Source organism: Camellia sinensis, chromosome 14 (assembly GCF_055761805.1).
Source record: "Camellia sinensis isolate YWXY chromosome 14, ASM5576180v1, whole genome shotgun sequence".
NCBI lineage: Eukaryota > Viridiplantae > Streptophyta > Magnoliopsida > Ericales > Theaceae > Camellia > Camellia sinensis.
The window spans coordinates 15302502-15326714 of NC_138974.1; the positions used below are offsets into that span (position 1 = coordinate 15302502).

At 38.4% G+C, this 24213-nt stretch overlaps 1 protein-coding gene and 1 pseudogene across 10 annotated transcripts; both read left to right on the forward strand.

Moving 5' to 3' along the window:
- Positions 1 to 1434: 1434 nt before the first annotated feature.
- On the forward strand, positions 1435 to 23968 carry LOC114280567 (protein IQ-DOMAIN 5). 9 transcript variants are annotated; one of them, XM_082904000.1, is made up of 9 exons: positions 1613 to 1723; positions 3205 to 3327; positions 3986 to 4227; positions 6966 to 7097; positions 11565 to 11804; positions 15187 to 15414; positions 16526 to 16639; positions 21495 to 21978; positions 23310 to 23968. In XM_082904000.1, exons 4-9 carry the CDS (start codon positions 7014 to 7016, stop codon positions 23447 to 23449), a joined length of 1290 nt encoding a protein of 429 aa, XP_082760126.1. In that variant the 5' UTR covers positions 1613 to 1723; positions 3205 to 3327; positions 3986 to 4227; positions 6966 to 7013; the 3' UTR covers positions 23450 to 23968. The 9 variants fall into 9 exon arrangements, with proteins under 9 accessions (XP_082760122.1, XP_082760124.1, XP_082760123.1 ...); XM_082904001.1 differs by lacking the exon at positions 1613 to 1723 and adding an exon at positions 2012 to 2090; XM_082903996.1 differs by lacking the exon at positions 3986 to 4227 and having other exon boundaries at positions 1435 to 1613; positions 6981 to 7097.
- Positions 16961 to 18776, forward strand: LOC114306192 (asparagine--tRNA ligase, cytoplasmic 1 pseudogene; annotated as a pseudogene). The gene has a single exon (XR_014349959.1). The product of XR_014349959.1 is annotated as an asparagine--tRNA ligase, cytoplasmic 1 pseudogene (transcript).
- Positions 23969 to 24213: the final 245 nt, after the last annotated feature.

Consider the following 24213-nt stretch of genomic DNA (forward strand, 5'->3'; position numbering starts at 1 on the left):
CCTCCCCGTACAGCTTCCAAGTTATTGAAGACAATTCCTCAGGTAGTGTTTATTAATCACTCGCTCAAATTTTTGATGATATACACTTAATTTATATATCTTATTGTAAGTATTTATAGTAGGTGCAAGTGTGTTAATGTATTTGAATTTTTGTTCAGGCCGCTGCGACAACTTGCTACGTTGTTACGCATCCAAGGCTTTAAAACGTTTCTGGAAAGTACTTGGCAGACTGCAACGAAGCTTCAACATGCAAATTGGGATCCAACTCTACCGAAGTTGCAAGGTAGTGGTCTGTCTTGGAGCTTATACTCCAAGAATTTCTCAAATTTCTCTGGATTCAACCTAGAGAAATTTGAATTTTCTCTGGATTCAACCCCGAGAAAATTCAAAGGATCAGGCCAACATTCATGTTTATCCTGATTGGGCAGCCATACAAGTTTTTCATTTGATGCATGTTCTTATGGAACACAAAAAATCAAGTTATCATGTTCCAATGAATTTTATGTTTAAGTAGTGATTCAAGATAGTTTGTTGCATCTTTAGGCATACTTTGGCGGCAGAGTGACTATATCACCGTATTTCAACTCAGCTATTACATCTGGTCATGCCCAAAGAAATTCTTTGGGTTAAGAGAATTTCTCTGGCTGGGAATTTTCTCTGGGTTGTGGAGTCCAGAGAAATTTTCTAGGTGGGAGAATTTCTAGAAATGTTTGTCTAAGAATTTCTTTGGGTTTGGGGAGTCCAGAGAAATTTTGAAATTTCTCATGTGTCCAGGGAAATTTTGAAATTTCTCTGGTTCAACCTTTGGACAGCAAAAGATGGCTCTATTTCTCCGAAGCCAAGTTTTTTCCATGAGAATTACTGCAAAAAGCACAAAATCTGACTTGCTTGGAGGAGAAACTCCAAATATCAAGGATGAAGTAAGAATATGGTTGATCCAATCTGATAATGATAGGTGGGAGAAATCATCTGTCCTAATACCTAACTTGGCAAACCAAATCATCTTGATGGGTTTGCATAAGAAGAACACATGGACTGCAGATTCAGGTTCCGCTCCGTAGAAGGGACATTCAGAGGAGTCTATTTAGATTTTTGCTGAGACTAACCTCCACATGAAGATTTTCTGTCTCTCATGAATTGTGGTTTCTAGAACTATACACCTCATTTTGGCTAGAATGAGAGGTAAATTTTAGACAAAATTAAATTTCTCTGAATTGAATTTTCTGTAGTTGAATTTTCTCTAGATCGAATTTTCTCCGGACTGAAATTTCTCTAGATTGATGTTGAGGGACCTTAGACATCATGAAAATAATTAATGTCCTTTATACTATAAAATCATAATATAAAGAACCTTAAAAATAAATATCCTTTATAAAAAACTTAAATCAAAAAATTCAAACCAAACACCGTAATAGGTGTTAAGCATGAAAGAGCAATAAAAAAATCGAAATTGCATTTTTGAATTCGAATCCGATCTTCGAAATTCCAAGCCCTCTCGAATTGGTCGACCAAAAGATGTTGCACAGATGTTAGACTCAGATTTGACCTTTTTCCTTTACTGATTGATAAAATAGATTGATTGATTTGATACACACTCTCTCACTCATCAAAAGGTACTCTCACTTCTCCTTTTCTCATTTTCCTGATTCCCTTGTCTTCTTCTGCTTCTTCTTCTTCTTCTTCTTTTCTCTCTCTCTCTCTCTCTCTTCTCAGAATGAAGAAGGTGAGAATTCAGCTCTCTACTACACTCTTTTAACTATGTGAGTGTGTTCTTGTTTTTGTCGATCTACATCGTTTATGCACTGAATAGTGATTTTTCGTTGCTGAATTTGTCTTATTTGGTGGTTTAATCGAGTTTAGTTTTTTGGGTTTTTGCCGACATTTGTTTTTCAATCCACATCTTTTTTTCTTTTTTTTTTTGGATACATTGCGGTATACAAGGTTCTGGGTTGACTCCGATGATTTATATTCACATTTCGAGGAACCCATCATTGGCTTGTTTGTAGTTTCCTCGATTGTTTGAATTGAATTGAGTTGGTTGAGCTCATGTCGTACTAGGTTTGAAATCTTGGTGAAGATTACCAGGCAATGTAAGATCATCTCCAGCCCTTACATATATATATATATATACTTTATAAATCTTTGAGTAAAAGCTTCATTTGATATGTACTCCAAATGGCCAAACTCAAATTTGAGTAAAAGTGGCACGTTTGTAAATTTAGAAGCTGTTATATCACCACAAAATTTCTTTAGAAATTTGAGTAAAATAAAGGGTCTCCCTTGATTTGGGTCAAAATTTGAGCAAAACTCATTTTGGTATGTATGAATTTGAGTAAAGGAGTGGAGAAAGGTTTTTAACATTTTTACTCAAATTTGAATTTGATATGAGTAAAGAGAGAATTGGAGATGCCCTAAGTGGTTTGAACTTTTAGGATAACTACTGTTAGTAAATGTGTTCACAAATTAGGATTTTTGAGCCATAAATATGCTGGAAGTTTTGAATTTCAAGATCTGTATCTCATGGACCTCATTACATAAGGAAATGTTACTATTGGTTGTATCAAAATTTGTGTCACATACCTGTTTTAGATAAGTTTGTCTCTCATAAATGGTTGGTTAGGAATTGAAACACCTAATCAGGATCGGTGAGACACGAAAACAAATAGGAATAATACAAGAAATGATAAATCAAATGCAAATGAAGAACACAAAGAATTACGGTTCCCCCCAAAACTAGGGTTACATCTATGGCTGCTATGGTTACTATGATAAAAAAAATAAAAATAAATACAAAATACAAGGATAGCTGCCCCTCCCCGCTCAACTATAAATCATAGAAATTAATGCAACAGGACACAAGTGCTGAAATATCAAAATGCTCTCGCTCCAAAATTCAAGGTATTTATCACGATCCACACCACCCCAATAGTGTCCATGGTACCACCTGCCCACATGTTGATTTGTAGGGTCCATGTGGAGTTCTTGACATAGCTTTCTGTCTTCGAGGTCGTTGAAGGGCCATGAGGACTGTAAATACAACAGTTGCAATTTCTTGCCTTTTAACACTTACAAGTTATGTTTGCAGTTCCATGTATGTGCATTTGTGCTGCTTTGTATGCTTTTGCTTCAACCTTTTACCTTCTTGATGAAACCAGATTTAAATTAGGATTTTACAATGTTTGTGACACAGTCTATTTGTTTTAGGGTGAAATTGGAGTGCGAGTATGTAAATATGCAGGTTCTTTGGCAGCTGACTTAACCTACTTCAATCAAGTGCCAACTCTGAAGTGGAGAAAATGTCTTACATCTGAAGCTTATTAATCAGAGGTTAGTGATAGTAATGCCTATATCTATATGGTTTATCACTAGGGTTTCTGTAAGAGCACTGCCAAGTTAAATTCATTGTACCATTGGACTGTTATTAGGCGTTTGATGCTTGATGTTTCCAGTTCATTATTGTACTTGGATTGTGAATTTTTCTTTGGTACATATTGCTTTTCAGTTAATAAACTAATTTTTGTGTAGTTGAGTCTCATTTTAGCAACTTAGTTTTCTCAATAGTGCTCTTTTTTTTCTTTTTTTTTCTTCTTCTCCAAGAGTTGTGCAAATGAGACTATGTCTAGAGATGGCAATCGGAACCCGACCCGACGGGGACCCGATCCCCCAACCCCGAATTGAGTGGTTATTCCCCGAAAAATACTCCCGACGGGCCGGGGGTGGTATTAAAAATTAAATCCCCGATGGTATTCGGGCCGGGGCCGGGGATACATGTTTCAATCCTGAAACCGGCCCGACCCCGGCCCCGATCCCCACCCCGGTTGCCCCCCGATATAAAATTACTATTTTACCCCTGTTTATATATATAATATATGATGCCTGACCCCGGTTTTTGAACATAGTCTCATTCACACACAAACACAAATTTCTCTCATTCTCTCATTTTCTTTCTCTCATTTCTTATCATCATCATCATCATCCAAAATAGATCTGAACAGATCCGTCGAATCGATCCTCCACCACCACCGCCATGGCTTCCTCTTCGACACCCGAACGCCTCCGCCTCCACCTCCCCAACACCGATCCTCCACCACCACCGCAACAGATCCGCAGCAGATCACTTCCTCTTCGACATCACTCATCGCCTCCTCCGTCGCAGATCTGCTGATCCTCCACCACCACCGTCCTCTGTCGCAGATCTTGACAATTTTAGATCTCCTTTCTTTTTTTGTAAGTTGTTGATGATGATGATGATAGATACATATATATATATATATATATATATGTGCGTGTGTGTGTTGTAGAACAATTTCAGATCTGTTCTTTTTTTTTTTTTTTTTAAGTTGTTGATGATGATGCGTGTGTGTTGTTGAACAATTTCAGATCTATTTTTTTTTTTTTTTGTTTAAGTTGTTGATGATGATGATGATAGATACACACACATACATATATATATATATGTATGTGTGTATTGAACAATTTCAGATTATTATTATTATTATTTTTAAGTTGATTGTTGTTGATAATGATGATGAAACATTGAAAACAGATTTTTCTTTCTTTTTTTTTCTTTTTTTTTTTGTGTTTAACAAAATTATATATATAAAAAAATCGAGAATTTTTCGGGGTTGGGGAAACCCAATCCCCGTCGGGAATCAGGGGCGGGGGGAGTGATGGTGTCCCCGTCGAGGATCGGGGGCGGAGACGGAGATTTTTTTGCCTTCGGGGATCGGGGACGGGGAGTGTAATCCCCGGCCCCAGCCCGGCCCATTGCCATTCCTAACTATGTCAAAGAAGGACTCTTTAGTTTCTTGTGATGTTGTCTTTGGAGTACCAAGTGACGTTCTTAATGTTGTGCCCAGGGCCCAAAAACAAACACAAACAAGCAACCAAATAATAAACACACAAGATTTATGTGGTTCGGCAAATCGCCTGTCTCCCTGGGCAGCGAAATTTCACTAAAATTGAAGAAATTACAAAGCTAATTTCTCGCTCACTCTCACTCTCAACCTCACCTCACTCACTCTCTTTCTAGCACTCTTGGCTAAGACTTGATGCTCTTCACTTGCTTGCTTTTTGCTCCCTCCTTGCACCCTTATTTACACGCATATTTTTGGGGACAATTTAGGAATTTGGCCAAGCATCCACTAGCCAACTTGCTTGCAAGTTGATGTTGTAGGTTTAGCTTCCAGAATTGCAACTTGCCAACTTGCTCTTCTAGAATGTGAGCCAACCCAAATGAGTCAATTCAATGAGCTAACACAATTGAGTTAACTAATACAACACGTAATAAATTTTATATCAAAGCAATACCATATTTTTGGCTTTAGTTTTCTGAAAGGGATAATGAACATTGTTGTTCTTGTGATAAGTTATTGTAGATGGGAAATACGGTGTTCATCCTTTCAATAATTCAGGTTGTGCGCACACTAATAAATGTGTGCTAATAGCCGGCTTTTGCATTTACAAAATTACCAATTTGTGCTTTATATTCAGTTATTCTGATAGCCAACCAATATGTGTTGAGGAAGTTGTTTATACTGAACTTTTTCTTGGGTCTTGGCTGGTTTTCCTAGTTAGCTTTGGATATCCATGACTGGCCCAGCCAGAGGTTAGACTAAATACTGCCAGGCCTAAGCACATATTAGATCATATAAGAAAGCTGGATTAGATATGAGTTGATTATCATCTAGTTGCAAATCTGTTTTACCTTTTTCTTTCTGATTCATTACTGCTCAGCATTTGGTCATTACCTACTACATGACCAGCACCCTTCCTTTGTTGCCTTCGATTGTGCATAAAATTTTGAATGAAGATTGTAACACAAGTAGAATGAATTTGATAGAAAGTGATCTAGGTTAAGATTATGAATGGAAATAGCAGCACACGTTTAGAATATCAAGAAAAATAGAGAAAAAAATGATCTAGTTTAAAGTGAGTTCAATTTAGTGATGCATTTTTACTAAGAGGATAAAAATTTCACTGGTAATTAATGAGAACTTTGCTTGATATGAAAAGAGAGCAGTACATATCAGCTAATAAGCATGGATACGTATAAGAAGGTGGCGTGTCTGTGTTGCGTATGTGTTGGACACCAATACTCATCAGGCACACATCAAAATGTGTCATTATTTATTTATTTATTTTAATTTTTTTTTAAGCTTTGGACATTTAGGGAGCACACATATCCATCGTTTTGACTTGCGTGAAACACATTACAAGTTTGAACAAAATAACTTGGGATTTAATGATAAAAGAAGGACATTGTAAACTTATGCCTATTAATCCCTCTTGCTTTAAAATTTTAAAAATTAGTGTTATGTTGTATTTTTATTATCTTTGAATGAAATATTCGTATATTGACATATAATAAATTTATAAAACTATATAGTTTGTGCATGTCCCTTATGTGTTGTGTCTTGCATTTTCTAACATTACCATGTCGGTGTGTTTGTATTGTGTCCTTGTCATGTTGTATAGTTGTGTCCGTCCTTGGCATGTCATGGATGAGTATATGTTGTGAAAATGGTATTGGAAATTTGGACAAAATAAGGAGGTTATGAAGAACAATGTGATATACATTGACATATTGTAAACGGTTCTTTATCCCAAAGTTGTGTTATTTTCCTTGCATTTCTTCAATAAAACGAACCAATGTCTTGGTAGCCAGTTTGGGTCCTCTGGTTGAAGTGGTCAACTTGGAGCATACCTCTCTGGTAAGCTGGTGTAACCCAAAAAGGGCATGCATTATAACTCAGGTGATCTGGATAGTTAAATGCTACTTCATTATTTAAACTTTTCTTCCTCTCCTCTAGGCTCTAAGAAGCCTGTTCACCACAATTATTCAATGCTATCATGAGCTTAATGATTTCTTGTGCTGATCATGTTTGTAAGTTATTTTCTTTGGCTGCTAACTGCTAAGTGGGTTTATGTATGAGCAGCACACATTATGTACTTAGTTTTTGAAGGCTTTGATGTGACAGGTCTGAAGTGGTAGAGCTGAAGGGATATCAATCATGGGTGTCTCTGGGAAGTGGATTAAAGCATTGGTTGGCTTAAAGAAATCAGAAAAATCACAATCATCAAATAAGGATGAATATGTGCGCATCTATTTTTACTATTTTTCTATTTTTCCCATGTTAGACATTGTTAACTCAAGTGTGTTCCATTTCTGAAGTTGGGTTTTGCTGTTACAAGTTCTAAAAAATGGGTTACAATAATTGGATTATATCTGATAGCATCTGCACTAAGATCTCATTATGAGTGAGATATACTCTCCCCTCTCCTGCGGTGCAGGACACCTGCTTGGAAATCTGCTTGCATCTGTCTTCTTTTACTTTATTTGTTTGCTCTATCAGTATGAGGAATTGTACTTAGGCTGTCTTATAACTTTGTTCAGAGGTGCTGCTATTTGAATTTTGAAGGATATTTTTGTGTTGCTTATGTGCGTTTATCCAAATACAACGTGTCGTGACAAGTATTGTCCCTTTTCCATGGACACTTTCAAGCGTGGACAAAAGGGAGGGGTTACGTTGCTACACAATCAATGTAGAACAATTAGTTCAATATTTATGAGCATAAATCCTGGAAATTTGTTGTAGGACTCATGTACCCAACCTCCGGTTATTGGGTGCTTTGTTGAGTTGAGCTGTATGCATTTGCCAACAAACAATTAAGTGGGATTTCTTATGAACATTAGAAAACAGGAGCTATCTATTTCCTATAGTGTCAAATTAAACATTTGATTATGGGAAGCATGGCGTGAAAGAAAAAGAAATTTCACCTCTTTCTACATGGGATACCACCACGGATAGTGGCAGTATATTTGGATGTTGGAAAGTGGAAAATCCATTGTGGGGATTGTAGAAATTTAATGTATAAAGAGAAATGATTGTATTATTGATTGATGTATTGATATTGATACAATGATTCATGATTCCTATATATAGAAGAGGGTGAGTGTGTAGTAGGTAAGGAGTAGGTGAAGTGGAGGTGGTAGTGGTGTAGTGGGTTAGGTTTAGTGGAGTAGGTGAGGTGGTAGTGGTGTAGTGAGTTAGGTTTAGTGGAGTAGGTTTAAGTGGGTGAAGTAGGTGGAGAGTAGGTGAATTTTAACAGCCCCCCGCAAACTCAAGGGGGATAGGAACTAACCAACTTGAGTTTGGAGATAGTAACAAAACAAGAAAATACATAAAAATAAAAGAGGATAAGAGACACTGTATGGTCGTGTCAGACCATTGGTGAAGACACGGGATGGTGGTGTCATAACGTTGTAGAGGACACTGTATGGGGGTGTCATAACCATGTAGATGACACTATATGGTGGTGTCATAACGGTGTAGAGGACACTGTATGGTGGTGTCATAACGGTGTAGAGGACACTGTATAGGGTGTCATAACGTTGTAGAGGACACTGTATGGTGGTGTCATAACGGTGTAGAGGACACTGGATGGCGGTGTCAGACCGATGTAGAAGACAGTTTATGGGGTCATGTCGGACCGTTGTAGCAGACAATGTCGGGACAGTTTACAGAGTCTTGTCGGACCCTTGAAGGAGCTAACCGGAATCAATGTCGGGACAGTTTACAGAGTCTTGTCGGACCCATAAAGGAGCTAACCGGAATCAATGTCGGGACAGTTTACAGAGTCTTGTCGGACCCTTAAAAAGTCGCACCCTCAAAAGGTGTGCCCAATCCATAAAAAGGCGTGCCATCAAAAGGCGTGCCCAATCCATAAAAAGACGTGCCATCAAAAGGCGCGCCAGACACGCGGCGATGCACGTGATCGACAGTGCGCGTGTCGGCCTCTTCGTCATGTGCTATATAAATGAAGGCGGAGGCTGAGAGAACATGTGGAAATCAAACCAGTCTGAAACCTCTGAAAAACTCTTCGTGGGCTGAGAGAGATACACTGGTAACACTCTGTAACCAACCCATCTCTGAAACACTTAGCAACCATAACATGGCCTCTTCTTCCCGTCCAGCTACCCAGAACATGGCCTCCTCTTCCCGTGGTCTGCTCACTCTCTTTCCCGACCTCAACGAGTCCACAAGAGAGATAACCGGTGCGGTTGCCCGTGAACCTCAACCAAGTGCCCTTGAGTTTGCTCCGCTGACCTTTCCTATGCGGTCTGTGGAGCAAAGAATGGCAGCACAAACAGATATTGAGGCCAATCAGTATACATTGAAGTCATGCGTGGAGACCATGACTGCGGTCACAAACCTGTCGCACCGGCTTCAGAGTAGGACAAATGAGGTGCAGCAGTTAAACGCCCAACTAGCTTTGCTCCAGCGCATGTATACGGATGCGCGAGCAGAGATATGTGTGCTAAAAGCGGAAAACAAGGAGCTGAAGCGGAAGGCCACCGTGATGTTCCGATTTGGAGATCCGCCATATGCTGCAGTGGAGGAGCAGCGGGGAGTGAACGTGCTCGGTGGCGTGGGAAACACGGAGGCAACACCGTCAAGGGCCGTCCAGGACATAGGCAAGAAGAAGAGACCGGCGGCAGAGTAGAGAAGAAAAATCCCACCTGTGGATGTGGTTGTTTTGTTTGTTTGTTTGTTTGTTTGTTTGTTTGTTTTTTTTTTTTTTTGTGTTTTGGGTGTAAAATTCTGATCGGGGTTGATCCCCGGCATGAATAAAACGAGTTTTTTTTTTTTTTGGAATGACATAAGACGGAGCAGAAATAATAATGAAAAAAAATAAAAATAAAAATAAAGTGAAAGAAAAATAAAAAAAAAGAAAGAAATAATAATATATAAGTAAAATCAAAACGAGAGAGTGAGGGAAAAAGAAGATTGGTGCACGTGGGTTTCTTGGCCCACGGTTTTGTTAAAACCTGCAATGGTTTTTTTTTTTTTTTTTTTTTTTTTTTTTGATTTTGTTATTTTATTTTAAAAATGAAAAAAGAAAGATAAAAGAAAATAAAGAAAGTGGAGCAACGGAAGTGGACAGCTGGGGTGAAGATTGGGTTAAAAAATAAAAAGGGGTATGGGTATGTGCAAAAGGTGGTGGATGATGGGTTGGAAAGTGGTCACCCTGGTGGAGGTCCTTGAGTAGAGAGAGAGAGAGAGAGAGAATCCAATCACAAAATCCGAATGTTCCTCGGCAATTTTCACAGCGGCAGCTGTGTAATCTCCCGTGGCGAGGTGACCCGCCGAACTCATTTCAGCCAGCAGTAAGGGTTACCAATCAGTGATTTCATAACTCTTCTTCTCACACAGTCTTGCTCATGTCCTCGAATCTTCATAAAACCACGCAGTAATTCTCGCTTGTAGTGGCAATCACCACTTAAATGACCAGCCCGAATCTCACATTATCTCCTTATCGCAGTGAACGGCCGCGATGAACTTGTCCCCAAAACTGCATCCAGCTTTCTCCAGATGTTCCCTCAAAAATTTCACCATTGGAGTTATGGTACTCTTGGTACTTCTGTTAAAGCTGCTGTTGTTTATCTTGGAACAGCATTAGTGAAGCTTGTTTGCCTGGCAACCTTTCTTAAGGTGTCTGAAAATGACAGCTTTGATCCATATCAGGAACTATTGAAAGCTCTGATTGGCTTTATAGACGTTGCTGGGCTTTACTTTGCATTGACCCAGTTGACTCACAGGAACATCTCTCAAAATCATAAGTTCCAAGTGGTAGGACTTGGGTGGGCTTTTGCCGACTCGGTTCTGCATCGGTTGGCACCCCTTTGGGTGGGTGCTAGAGGATTAGAATTTACTTGGGACTACATTCTACAAGGCCTTGAAGCGAATGCAAATCTGGTGTTGAGTATATCTCTTGCTGCTGTTGCTGCTGTATTTGTTATGAATGGTCCATTATGAGCAGCCTTGTGCATTCATCTTCCATGCAACAGAATGTGGTGGTGAGGTGTATGGAAGGAGAGAACCAGCCCGAGAGAGAAGAGGTTGGCCTGTCTGTCTGGCTATGCTGGGTGTCCCGCCTGCATGGTGTGTGTTTTGCCCATCATTGTTGCAGACATGGTGTTTGACGAAATATCCCAGAGGGATTTTGGGTTTGTTTCGGCGAGGTGGTGAAGCAGAGTGAAGGTATGTGTAGAAAATTCTAACGGACTAGGTTGAGGTCCGGCGGGCGGCCAAGGCGAGGTTGCCGCCCGCCGGTGAAGCGAAAAAATACTAAGTTCTTAACCTTGCTCTGATACCATGTAGAAATTTAATGTATAAAGAGAAATGATTGTATTATTGATTGATGTATTGATATTGATACAATGATTCATGATTCCTATATATAGAAGAGGGTGAGTGTGTAGTAGGTAAGGAGTAGGTGAAGTGGAGGTGGTAGTGGTGTAGTGGGTTAGGTTTAGTGGAGTAGGTGAGGTGGTAGTGGTGTAGTGGGTTAGGTTTAGTGGAGTAGGTTTAAGTGGGTGAAGTAGGTGGAGAGTAGGTGAATTTTAACAAAAATGTTATTAAGAATGCTTCCAGTGCTGAGGGCTTAGCCTTTGCCCTATAGGCAACTTTTTAGATGCAAATTTAGTTCCTGATATTGTTGAATGTGAAACATTTTGGTTCAGCATAGACATTTCATTCCATATTTTCTGGATATTGCAGAGAACTCGAAAATTCCAGCACCAGAGAAAGCATTCAGTTGAGATTGATGCTGACGTAATTCAAGATGACTTCAATCACAATGCTGCTCCACCAATTGTAGATGCAAACATCCTTTCAATCCCAGATGCTGCTGGTTCTCCATCAAGCTTGCTGCAAGTGCAGGATGCAGTTCAAGATCAACAGAATATGAGAGAAGAATGGGCGGCCACATGCATCCAAACAACTTTTCGAGGATTTTTGGTACTTAATTTCTTCCCTCTATTTTTTAGCTGCCTCAATTGGCCCTGAATGCCATCAAAAAAAAAAAGAAAAAAAAAGGGCCCTGAATATATGTTTTGATTTTGTTTTTGAATGGGTTAGTCTTTTTCCTATTTTATATTACGGATATTATCAGTTGATAGGTGCTCTAGAGCTGAGCATCTCTTTAAAACTTTACCCTTTTCTTTAAAACTTTACACTTTTCTAGAGCTGAGATTAGCTATTTACATTCATGGTTTCCCACTCCCTGTGTGTGTGAGGTTGTTTCTTCAGATATTTTGTTAAATTTTTTGGAAGGTGGAATATGGTGTAGCTTTTCCTCTTTTTGGTTTCACTTCAGTTACTTTGTTTATACGGGTTTTGCTCCCCTTGGGTGCTTTATTGGATTCATTTCCTAACAGATAAGAAAACTTCATTGCTGATGTTATTATTAGGCTTCCTTCTGTTTCTTTATCTTCACCTTTGTCATTCTTTTGTCCATGTTAAGAATAGTGACTTACTACTTATAGATATAGGTGCATGGATTCCTATAATAATCCAACCTGCTATTGTGCAACATGTTGAAATGGAAAACTATTAGATATTCGTGGAGTATTATGTTGCATCGTCTACGTGGTACTCTTGGCTAATAAGAAACTGAAACATAAACTAAGTGGGTCATCCTCCTTTGTCTCCTAGCTATCTAACAAAGGTGAGTCAGCATGTTTCATCCGTAAAATTTTCCGCTGCGTGATTGGTTTGGAGCACCACGTAAGAAATGCCACATGATGTTCCGAGACTACTGAATAAAATCAAGAACATCCAATTTACTTACCTAAAGAGATTTAAAAAATTTCATATTTCTTTTCACTTTTATTTGAATGCATTTCTGCCCACTTTTTAGTAGCCTGAATTCCTAAACAACATTTTCTCAAGGGCTTGGTACATTATACTACTTAAATGGAGAGACGCTTGGAGTATTGTCCATTTTGATTTGAACGTTTGGTAAGGGTAAAATTTTATACTATTTATCAAATGCAGAGATGCTGGCAAAGAAATGGAAATATGTGATCTCTGGGACATGTATGTTGTGGAGCACCTGTTTCAATTTTTCTAGCTCTCTCCTCTCTCCAGTTACTTCTTAGCAATGAAATGGGGCATTTTTTGTTTTATGGAATTACACAAGGAGGTTAGACAAATTTTAGGACAGAAAAGAGAAGCAAGCTAGGAAAGAAATTTATAAGATATATTTATGAACCAGCTAATGGGATTCGACCATGTTTATCTTATGTTATTTGAAACTTATTGCCTTCTTATAGATTGATATCTAGGCTCTGTTGATAAAAAAAAAAATAATAATAATTTTAGACTACATAGGCTGACTAATATACTTGTATAATGCTCTAGTCAATTACTAAAATTTGACTTAGACTTGTTTTTAAGGAAGTATATATTCAAATTTTCTGGAAACATCATGCATTTGATACAAATTGAACACCGGGAATAGAGTGTCGTGTAGGCTTTGACTCAGACGACTAGTTACCTACAGTTGTCTTTGTTAAATCACCTACTCCCAAAACCAGACTAGGACCCTACCAAGCTAAATGTGTTTGATAGCCAGTGCCATTATCACTTGACATCCACCTCAAAAGGGTCTTTATTTTACAAGACTTAGGCCTCGTTTGGGAAGTTGACTTTTTTGCTTTTTTGCTATTTTAGTCTAGCTAAAAAATTTGTGTTTGGGAAGATAGTTGGTTTTTTTTGTAGTTGATTTGATGGTTGTGAGAGAAAGGATGAAATGATTATGGGTTGGATGTGACATTTTGTCTTATTAGCTATTTTAACCTATTTTGTTTTTATTGGCTATTTTAGTCTAGATAGCCCTTCCCAAACAGGGTCTTACTGTTGAATGTTATAGATGCTTAGTGGTAGGTGCTTTTAAATTTTAATCTTAAATGGAAAAATTATCTGAGTTTTCAATGTTAAAAATCCAGTACTTCAATATTGTACCTAATTTCAATTTTATCAGCCAGCAACTCTTAGAAAAATCTTTGTATTTCCTTGAAGACAATGATATGAAAAGAAATGCATTGAAGATGACAGAGTAATGAAATTTTTATGCCTGTTGAATGATCTTACAAATAAAATAAACGTGTTTGTACACAAGGGTAAGTAAATGGCACTTCATGAACCGTTCTATAAAAGTTTGTTATGTAGTAAAATGGAGCTTCATGAGGCATTTGTAAAAGAGTTTCACCAGATGGTGTGATTCTACAGAAATTATCTAGTAGGTCTGGAACACCACGTGTCCGCGTGCCTGCCCAATGATATTCTATAGTTTGTCCACTATTTCCTTGTTTTTAAGGCCATGTATTCATTTATCCTCATGTTATTTGTTGGGCACACAGTCCACGTGAAATTCCAGGTAGATAGGATAATTCCTTGTGATTCTGGGTTGATGACATCACCGTTATGCTGACATCAGCATGATGCCATCACTTCGATGTTGACATCAGCTGCATAAAACTCTTCGGCTCCTTCCTCTTGCAATTTTCGTTTGAATTTTCATAAGTTTTAGTGTGTAGGACGTTTGATTGGATTCAATTGAAATCTCTGCTACCAAGTTAAATGAAGAAGAGATAAATAAATAATTACACATACACTGACCTCCCTCGAGGTTTAGAGAAAAACTGTAAGCCCCATAGTTTTGGCATAATTGCATTGAGTTCCTTTGAGATTTTAATTTGTATAACACGTAGTCCCCTTTTCATCAATAATTTGTAGGTTATATGGATGAAAAATTGATGTTGTCATCTCTTTTACACGAAAATATATACTTTATGTTGTTTATTTTTGAGTTTTCGCATTATTTGGATTAGTTTCATTCCATTTAACTTTACTAAAAAGGAAGTTAGTGTAATTATGTCAAAACTGGAGGGTTTACTATATATTTTCCAAACCTCAAGGGAGGTTAGTGTAATTTACCCTAAAAATAAAGAGATTGAGATGAAGTGAAAGAAAAAGAAGAAATAAAACATAATAAAAAATATTTAAAAAAAAAAAGGTTCTTGGTATCACTTGCAAAAAAGAAAATATCATTTGATTTGTCAATCCCTAAAAAAAGAAATAAGCAAAGTTCATTCATTGATTGACAAACTGGAAATTCATGCAAAGTTACAATCCCTCCACAAAACTCTATGTATTGATTGCAATTACAAAGCTACTTCAATCCGTGATGCCAAGTTTACAATGAAACTCTACGTGTTGCTGCATTTGATGTATCTCTATAATGTTACTATATATAATATATGTATATTTTAAGACATACTTGGGACTTCAGTTATACAATTTTGGTCATATGGAATGTGTTGGCAATAATTGTCAGGCTAGGCGAGCTTTACGAGCTTTGAAAGGTTTGGTAAGACTTCAAGCCCTGGTTAGGGGCCATGCTGTGAGGAAGCAAGCAGCAATTACTCTTCGTTGTATGCAAGCGCTAGTGAGAGTTCAGGCTCGTGTTCGAGCTCGGCGTGTTTGTTTGTCTTTGGAAAGTCAAACAGCACAAGAAACACTTCAGCAACAACTTGAACATGAGGCTCGTGTTCGAGAAATTGAGGTAAGCACAGGGTTCACTCTTAGATAGTTTTTCTTTCCCCCTTTAAATAATGCAGCAATATTTCATGTTCATATGGTGCCAACATGTTCCTGAATTTTGAAAATGGTATTAATATAATTCAATATTGTTTTTATTGTTATTGCTTTTTTTTTTTGGTGAATTGCACCAGCAGAGATTAATCAAAGGTTTAGTTGGTTTCAATTGTATTATAACCAGTAAAACAGATTTTGACTCGAGCAATGAATTGAACTGCTATGGCCATCTAGAGTCAAGATTGACACCATCGTGCTTTATGGTTTACTTACTATATCCCCCACACGAAGACACTTGAGATCCGTGATCCGTTTTTTCTTCTTTTTCTTTTTCTTTTAAAGTTTTGTCCCCATTCCTTTACTCCAATTTGTCATAAGATTTTTCTGTGTTCTTTTACTTTGTGAACCTATCATTTTGGGCCTTATGGTAATCATCTTCAACATGTGAGGCAGCCTTATTTATTCTTGAATGGTGGAATAGTCTAGGCTTAAAAATATGGATCAATCTCGGTTGAACATTAAAATTTTAAGATAATACTGTTTGTTTCTATAAGAAGCTTGATTGTTTGCTTAAATGGCCCTGGAAGAGAATAAGGAATCATTGTTTCAGCTTTTATATATGAGGAATCTCTTGTGATGTAGTAATACAGTGTCTATTAGAGGACGAGGCACTTATATGGGACACTAAAGCTGGGAGTTGGGTAAGTTTCATTTGATGTGATTATTAAAAAAAAAAAAATGCCAAAATGAACCAAGTTCGTGTGCATTGATGGTTGGAATAAGGCTAAACGGAACGTAGCTGAAACAGAAGGTTTAGGGTCAGGAAGTACAAATGCTATTTGAAGTGTATGAAGTAACCCAACTATCTGAAGTGTATGAGGTAATGTAGTCCTGTGGACCGGTGCTTGTATAGAAATCCTATTTGTGTTCTGTGGATTGAGCAGGCAACTAAAGTGCTACTATGCAAACAACTATGAGAAGCCTTATGTGCATGAGCTTGGATGTTTTTTTAAATATTTACGTATCACTTTCTTCTTAAAGTCGGCAACTTCCATATTTTGCTTCTGATTTTGGTGCAGGAGGGATGGTGTGACAGTGTAGGATCTGTCAAAGAAATTCAAGCCAAATTGTTAAAGAGACAGGAGGCGGCGGCCAAGCGTGAGAGAGCGATGGCGTATGCTTTGGCTCACCAGGTAAGAAACTGATACGCTCCTGCCAACAACATCAAGTAGAAAATGGGGTCCAGACCAGAACACAGAGGAAAAATTACAGTTATTAATGCATTGTATATTTCAACTTGTTAAAATCCACCTACTCTCCACCTACTTCACCCACTTAAACCTACTCCACTAAACCTAACCCACTACACCACTACCACCTCCACTTCACCTACTCCTTACCTACTACACACTCACCCTCTTCTATATATAGGAATCATGAATCATTGTAATATATATCAATACATCAATCAATAATACAATCAATTTTATACATTGTATTTTAACATGGTATCAGAGCGATAAGATTTAGACCTGTATTTTCTTTCTCACCGGCGGGCAGCCGGCCGGCAACTTTGCCTTCGCTGCCCGCTGGAATTTTCTACACATAGCTTCGAGTTCTTTGCCATCAACGGTGGCAACATTTATCCTCAATGTCCGCTGCCTCTGCTTCGCCACCGGTGGATCAGATGTCCGCCGTGTCCCTCTCCGACGCCGTCGAAGAGGCCAACTTCTCTCAACGCGTCCACATCAAGAGCATCATCGGCCACCCCGACGGCGGTGCCGGTCTCTCCGGGAAGACGGTGAGAGTCGGCGGCTGGGTCAAGACCGGTCGCGAGCAAGGCAAGGGCTCGTTTGCTTTCTTGGAGCTCAATGACGGCTCGTGCCTAGCCAACCTCCAGGTCATGGTTGACGCCGCCGTGGCTCCGCTCAGCCAGCTGGTGGCTACCGGCACGTGCGTGCACGTGGAAGGAGAGCTGAAGTTACCGCCGGAAGGGACGAAGCAGAGGATCGAGCTTAGGGTTTTGAAGGTTCTCGATGTGGGGACTGTGGATCCGGCGAAATATCCATTGCCTAAGACCAGGCTGACTCTTGAGTTTCTCAGAGACTATGTTCATCTTCGCCCTAGAACAGATGTAACCCACTCCCTCTCTCTCTGTTCTGAGGATAAATTAAACCCCAATTCAAGAATCCTCCCACTTAACTTTCTTTTTCTTTTTTTATTATTTTACTCCATCTTTTGAAAACCCACTTAACTTTCTTTTTCTTTTTTATTATTTTACTCCCTCTTTTGAAATGAAACCGACAACACCACACCAAGCAACCCACGTGACCCATTATTTTTATTATTTTTCTTATTATTATTATTATTATATCTATATTTTTTTTCTTTTTCATCCCACTGTTTCAGAACCCATTAAGAGTCTGCTCCCACCAGGGCACATGCTTTCACCTTTAATATCTTATTATTCTTATTATTCTTATTATTCTTACACATTCAAACCATTAATCTATTATTATTCTTATTATTATTATTATTATACCAAAAAAAAAAAAAAAAAAGAAAAAAAAACAAGCAGACGAAGAACTGCACACCAAACTCATTTTATTCATGTCGGGGCTCACCCCGATCACCATGTTCCCCCATACAAAAAAAAAAAAAAAAAAAAATACAAACAAAACAACTACATCCACAGGCGGAATTTTTTCTTCTCTACTCTGCCGCCGGTCTCTTCTTCTTGCCTATGTCCTGAGCGGCCCTTGACGGTGTTGCCTCCGTGTTTCCTAGACCACCAAGCACGTTGCCTCCTCCCTGCTCCTCCACTACAGCATATGGTGGACCTCCAAATCGAAACATCACGGTGGCCTTCCGCTTCAGCTCCTTGTTTTCTGCCTTTAGCACACTTATCTCTGCTCGCGCATCCTTATACATGCGTTGGAGCAGAGCCAGCTGGGAGTTTAACTGTTGCACCTCATTTGTTCTGCTCTGCAGCCGGTGCGACAAGTTTGTGACCGCAGTCATGGTTTCCACACATGACTTCAGAGTATACTGATTGGCCTCAATATCAGTTTGCACCGCCATTTTTTGCTCCACCGACCGCATCGGAAAGTTCAACGGAGCAAACACAGAGGTGTTTGGTTGAGGTTCACTGGCCACCGCACCAGTTTTCTCTTTTGTTGACTCATTGAGGTCGGGAAAGAGAGTGAGCAGACCGCGGGAAGACGAAGCCATTTTTCTGGGCAACAGAGTGTTACAGAGTATCTTTCTCAGCAAAACGAAGAATTTTTCAGAGGTTTCTCTCTGTTTTTCTTTCTCAGCTTCTGCCTCAGCCTCAGCCTCAGCCTCCGTCTTGGTTAAATAGCCGAGGCAGCCACGCGTATCGCGCGCCACTTGACGCCAGACGACAAACGGGCGCGCCAGCCAAGGTACTCACGTGCCTCGCCATCATATCTGGCACGCCTTTTTATGGATTGGGCACGCCTTTTGATGGCACGCCTTTTGAAAGATTGGGCACACCTTTTGAGGGTGCGACTTTTTAAGGGTCCGACAAGACTCTGTAAACTGTCCCGACACTGATTCCGGTTAGCTCCTTCAGGGGTCCGACAAGACTCTGTAAACTGTCCCGACATTGATTCCGGTTAGCTCCTTCAAGGGTCCGACAAGACTCAGTAAACTGTCCCGACATTGATTCCGGTTCGCTCCTTCAAAGGGTCCGACAAGACTCTGTAAACTGTCCCGACATTGATTCCGGTTAGTTTCTACAAGGGTCCAGCAAGACTCCGTAAACTGTCACAACAACTGTCACAACAGTGTCTGCTACAACGGTCCGACATGACCCCATAAACTGTCTTCTACACCATTATGACACCACCATACAGTGTCCTCTACATGGTTATGACACCCCCATACAGTGTCCTCTACAACGTTATGACACCACCATCCAGTGTCTTCACCAATGGTCTGACACGACCATACAGTGTCTCTTATCCTCTTTTATTTTTATGTATTTTCTTGTTTTGTTACTCTCTCCAAACTCAAGTTGGTTAGTTCCTATCCCCCTTGAGTTTGCGGGGGGCTGTTAAAATCCACCTACTCTCCACCTACTTCACCCACTTAAACCTACTCCACTAAACCTAACCCACTACACCACTACCACCTCACCTACTCCACTAAACCTAACCCACTACACCACTACCACCTCCACTTCACCTACTCCTTACCTACTACACACTCACCCTCTTCTATATATAGGAATCATGAATCGTTGTAATATATATCAATACATCAATCAATAATACAATCAATTTTATACATTGTATTTTAACACAACTTTATGTATAGCTTTGACTTTTTATAAAATAGGGTATTTTTAAGATATCATGTCATGTTGTGCATGCTATGTTTCTGAATGTTTCACACTTAGTGAATTGTACAATTTTTTATTGTGTGTGTTCTATGTATGCTTAAAGCTTGAAGTGGTATCTCTACATTTGAAATGGATGTGTCCGACATTGCATTATTATTCGAACACAAACATTGTTCATCCACATTGAAAATTTGTTGTTCTAGTCTTCTTGACAATTGATTATTGCTTCTTGATAATGGATTTGGGATTGGTGCTGAATGTAGTCCTGGAGATCCTGAGGATAGCTTGTGTACAAGTTAGTTTTATTAAGGGCCAGGTGATGGGGATCGAGAAGGCATTGGATGACTATAAATTGAAGAAATATGAATAATTAAGAGTATGATTTAATAGGATTTTATTTCTTTATTAATAGTTTCCAATTCCTTAATTTCCTTTTATTGGATTTCCTAATTAGATGGTGCTTATGTCTATATCTATGGTTTCTTGTAATGGTTTTTAGTTACCTTTGATTGAATGAATATTTGATTGAGAGAATTTTTAGAAGCCCTAGAGTGGTATTTGAGCCGTGTGTCGTCTTTTGGTTCTACACCATCAGGTATTTTTAGATTGTGGTCAGGCTGAAGTCATGGTAGCACAATGATTATGTAGTGACATGGTATTCAGGAGAGGGGTGGATCTTGGCATATCTAAAATTGTTATAGCCAGTCATTAGAGTACATTAATGGTACAGATGTATCAAGTGTAATAGTGGATGGGATATTTGGTTATTCTCCTTGTTGAACCTTTTAACTTGACAAAGGAAGTGTTGGGCCTCAAGGACTAGGATTTCACTCTGACATTTTAGATAATTTCAGTAAAATGAAGTACATAATAATTCACCCTAACCTTCGCAATGATGTGTGGAAAATTTGACTGGATTTGTAGCAAATCAAACTTTTGAGAAGACTTTGGGAGATGTCCTGGCTGTCTTTGGCCAAGAATGATGATGGACAGCAGTAATATGTATCTTTATCACTTATATTTAATCCAAAAACAATTTTGCAATATTGCAAAATATATAATATGAAGTCTAGTATGCAATATCATTAATTTGTAGAAGTGTTGGGTTTATAGAACTAATAAATACGTACTGCCCAAATCATACTACTGTAATATTTGTATGATATCTATAGATGAGATAAGCTTATGTTTTTTCGATCAATAGGGGATATATTGCATGAGTTGTTATAAATGCTGATTTTTAAATATATATTTTGTTATGTGATACTATATACTTTAAAGTCTCCAGGACAATTTGCTTCTATAACCTCTTAAGAAGATCGAATGCTTGCCATTGGGATATCTTTATATATCCTTTCAGTGAAAAGTTTACTAAAATAATGTAATTTATGGATTAATGGAGCATTTCTTATTAGTCATTCTTATATTTGTCAAATATTTTTTGGCGTTTCTATCTTTTAGCATTATAAGTTGTTAGGACTGATGTCTATTCCTAGAGTTACTCCCATAACACCCCAAAAATCCCGCTCCCAATTTTCTCATTATTCATATCTTAAATGTTATGGATTGACAAAATTGATCACTAAATTTGTGGGGTAGCACTGTTCAATACATGCTTTGTTGGCGTTTTGTTTATTTGTTTATCTTCAGCTGACTCAAAAAATATGATCCATGTGCTGTAGTGGCAGGCAGGATCGAGGCAACATCAAGCTCTCTCTGGGTTTGAAGCAGATGAAAGCAACTGGGGCTGGAACTGGTTGGAGAGATGGATGGCTGTTCGTCCATGGGAAAACCGATTTCTCGACATCAATCTCAAGGATGGAGTGAGAGAGAATGGATCAGCTGAAGGGAAGAATGGTATCAGCACCTTGTTAAAATCTGCTGGTAAGAAACCCATTCCTTCAAACCTTCATTCCAACCTGTCAAATCACAAAATGGGTCCCTCTCAATTGGACGGTTGTAGCTCTTCACCCAACAAGTCCACAAGCATGCAAGAAGCAACGACCACACTGTTTACCAAGCCAAAGTCTAAGTCACCTCTTGAAGATTTGGTTGAAGAAGCTGGTTCAAGAACTGGTATTGGGTTGAGATCCCACAGCAATCCTAAAGAGAGATCTGTGCTTTTAGATCAGCAAGCAAAGAAGCGATTATCTCTGCCTAATAGCGGTAACTCCCTCTCTCTTTTTCTCTCTTGCATGGTTTATGCTCACTGACATGGACGGACCCAGGATTGTAATATCCTAATATAGGGGGGAGCAAACATATAAACCAACAAATTTTTTTTTTAAAAAAAAGTTTGAAACTCTTAAAAAAGCTCTCACAACCCACAATATTGAGGTATGATAGGTGCCAATTTTTGATTTGTCACACACTTATTCATTAGGGTTCCACTACTTTGCCCCTATCATTGTTTGTGGGTGAATTTAAGAGTTTAAATTGTGGGTCTCTAGCATTTTTCATTTAAAAAATATATATAAACTACAACATCAATTTCTACCAACATAAAAGGTGAAAAGTAGCATTGAAAACATATATAAATAAACATGTTTTCTTATATTCATGTTGAGTCATAAAAAATAGCAATTGTAAGACAATCTATCGACACTAGTTAGCTGTGAGAAACTATTATTATTATTATTATATTTTGTCAAAATTATTTATTTTTTTTTCACTTTTTAAACTCCATGTCTCAGAGATATAGAAGTGTGGGTTGTGCAACCACTTGATTTTTTTTTTCCTTTTTTTTTTTAATAATTTAAAAAAAAAAAAACCTGGGGGGTTCGAATTCGTATAATTTGAAAATAATTAATAGTTGATACTAGTAGATACAGGAGTTTTTGAAAGCATAGCGGAGGTGCTCACTGATATTATTCATTTGAAACCATTGTCAGTGATGGTGACTATTTTGGGTTGGCTTAGGGTTCAATTTTTGGTTGTTATAGTCATGGTACACCTAGTTCATCCCTGGTTGTGCTTGTTAAATGTTGTGGATGTTGATGCTTGATGTTGAGAAGATCCTTTTTGATAATCCAATAGGTTATTCAGGGGTAAATTACACTTTCAGCCCTTTAGTTTGACCCAAATTTCACTTTAGACCCTAGTGTTTCAATTTGAACAATATTAACCCTAGTTTTTAAGTCCACTTTCAATTTGTTATTTCCATTCAAATTGGACTTTTAAATTCATGATTTTTTAATGCGTGTCAGTCGCATTAAGAGAGCACAGACAAAATTGAAATTTAGGTCGAACTATAAGGGTGAAAAGTGTAATTTATCCTCTCTTTCGGTTTCACTCATTGAAGGGAAAACATTTGCAGCCAAGCAACTAAATAGCCAAGTCCTTTTTCTCAGTTGTTTATGTGGAGACTTAATCGTAACTTGGCGACTCAAACTTGGCACATAGCTTAAACCCATTTGTATTTGTGATTTCTTTGGCTTTTTCTAACAACCGTCTTTGTTTTGCAACTCTTTTGAGTGTTTGTTGTTTTGTTTGACCAGTACGAAGGCTTGGATCTCAAAGCACCAGGCAACCTAGTAGAACTGCTTTAAAAAGGACACCCCCACCAAAGCCTGTGATGCATAAGCCGAAGTTAAATGGAATTGACAAACCCGATGAAATTTGTTCCACAGGCACTTGATCTTTAGCTTCAAGACTCTCATCAAAGATCTTTCTTCACGAAATTGCTGCCTTTTCAGTTTGTACATATTGGTTGGCAGAGTTGAGGCAGGCTTGTCCGAGAAATAAGATAAGCGGGATTCAATTAGGGCTGTTGTAATCAGTTGTTATTGTCATTATTTTAATCAGGAAGTACTAAAAGTTGAATGTCGGAGTTTCTGACCTGCTGTTGTCCTGTCAAGGCATGTGTTGTCGTGTTGTCTTATCTCATTCTTTGATTGTTGAAAGTTGAAGTATAATCTTGATCGAACCTACCCATGAATGGAGATCAGAGAATGCAATACGCCTGAAAGAGAGAGAATGTTGTAAGTAGGTGTGTATTCCATGAAGGAGGTGTGTAACTAGCATTCATTTGTTGTTTCTTATGAGATGGATGCCTATTGAAAATGTTTTTAGTTTCCACTAATGCTTCATTTGTTTGTTTAGATGGAAAACATTTTGTAATGGCGAACATTTTTTACGGAAATCTTTTTTCAGAAAATGTTGTGGAGAAAATATTTTTTTTATGTTTGGTGGTTGTGGTTGCAGAATGAAAGTGGAAGTGGAGGCGGTGGCATGGTGATGGGGTGACGGCAGCAGTGATAGTGACAATGATGGTGGCGGTGGATGTGGTGATGGTTGTGTAGTGTTAGAGGTGAGAATGGTGATAGTAGCCTGGTGACATTGATAAAATTTTAGTTCAGAAAATATGTTTTGCCTTTCAAAAATGATAAATATTTTGTGCTT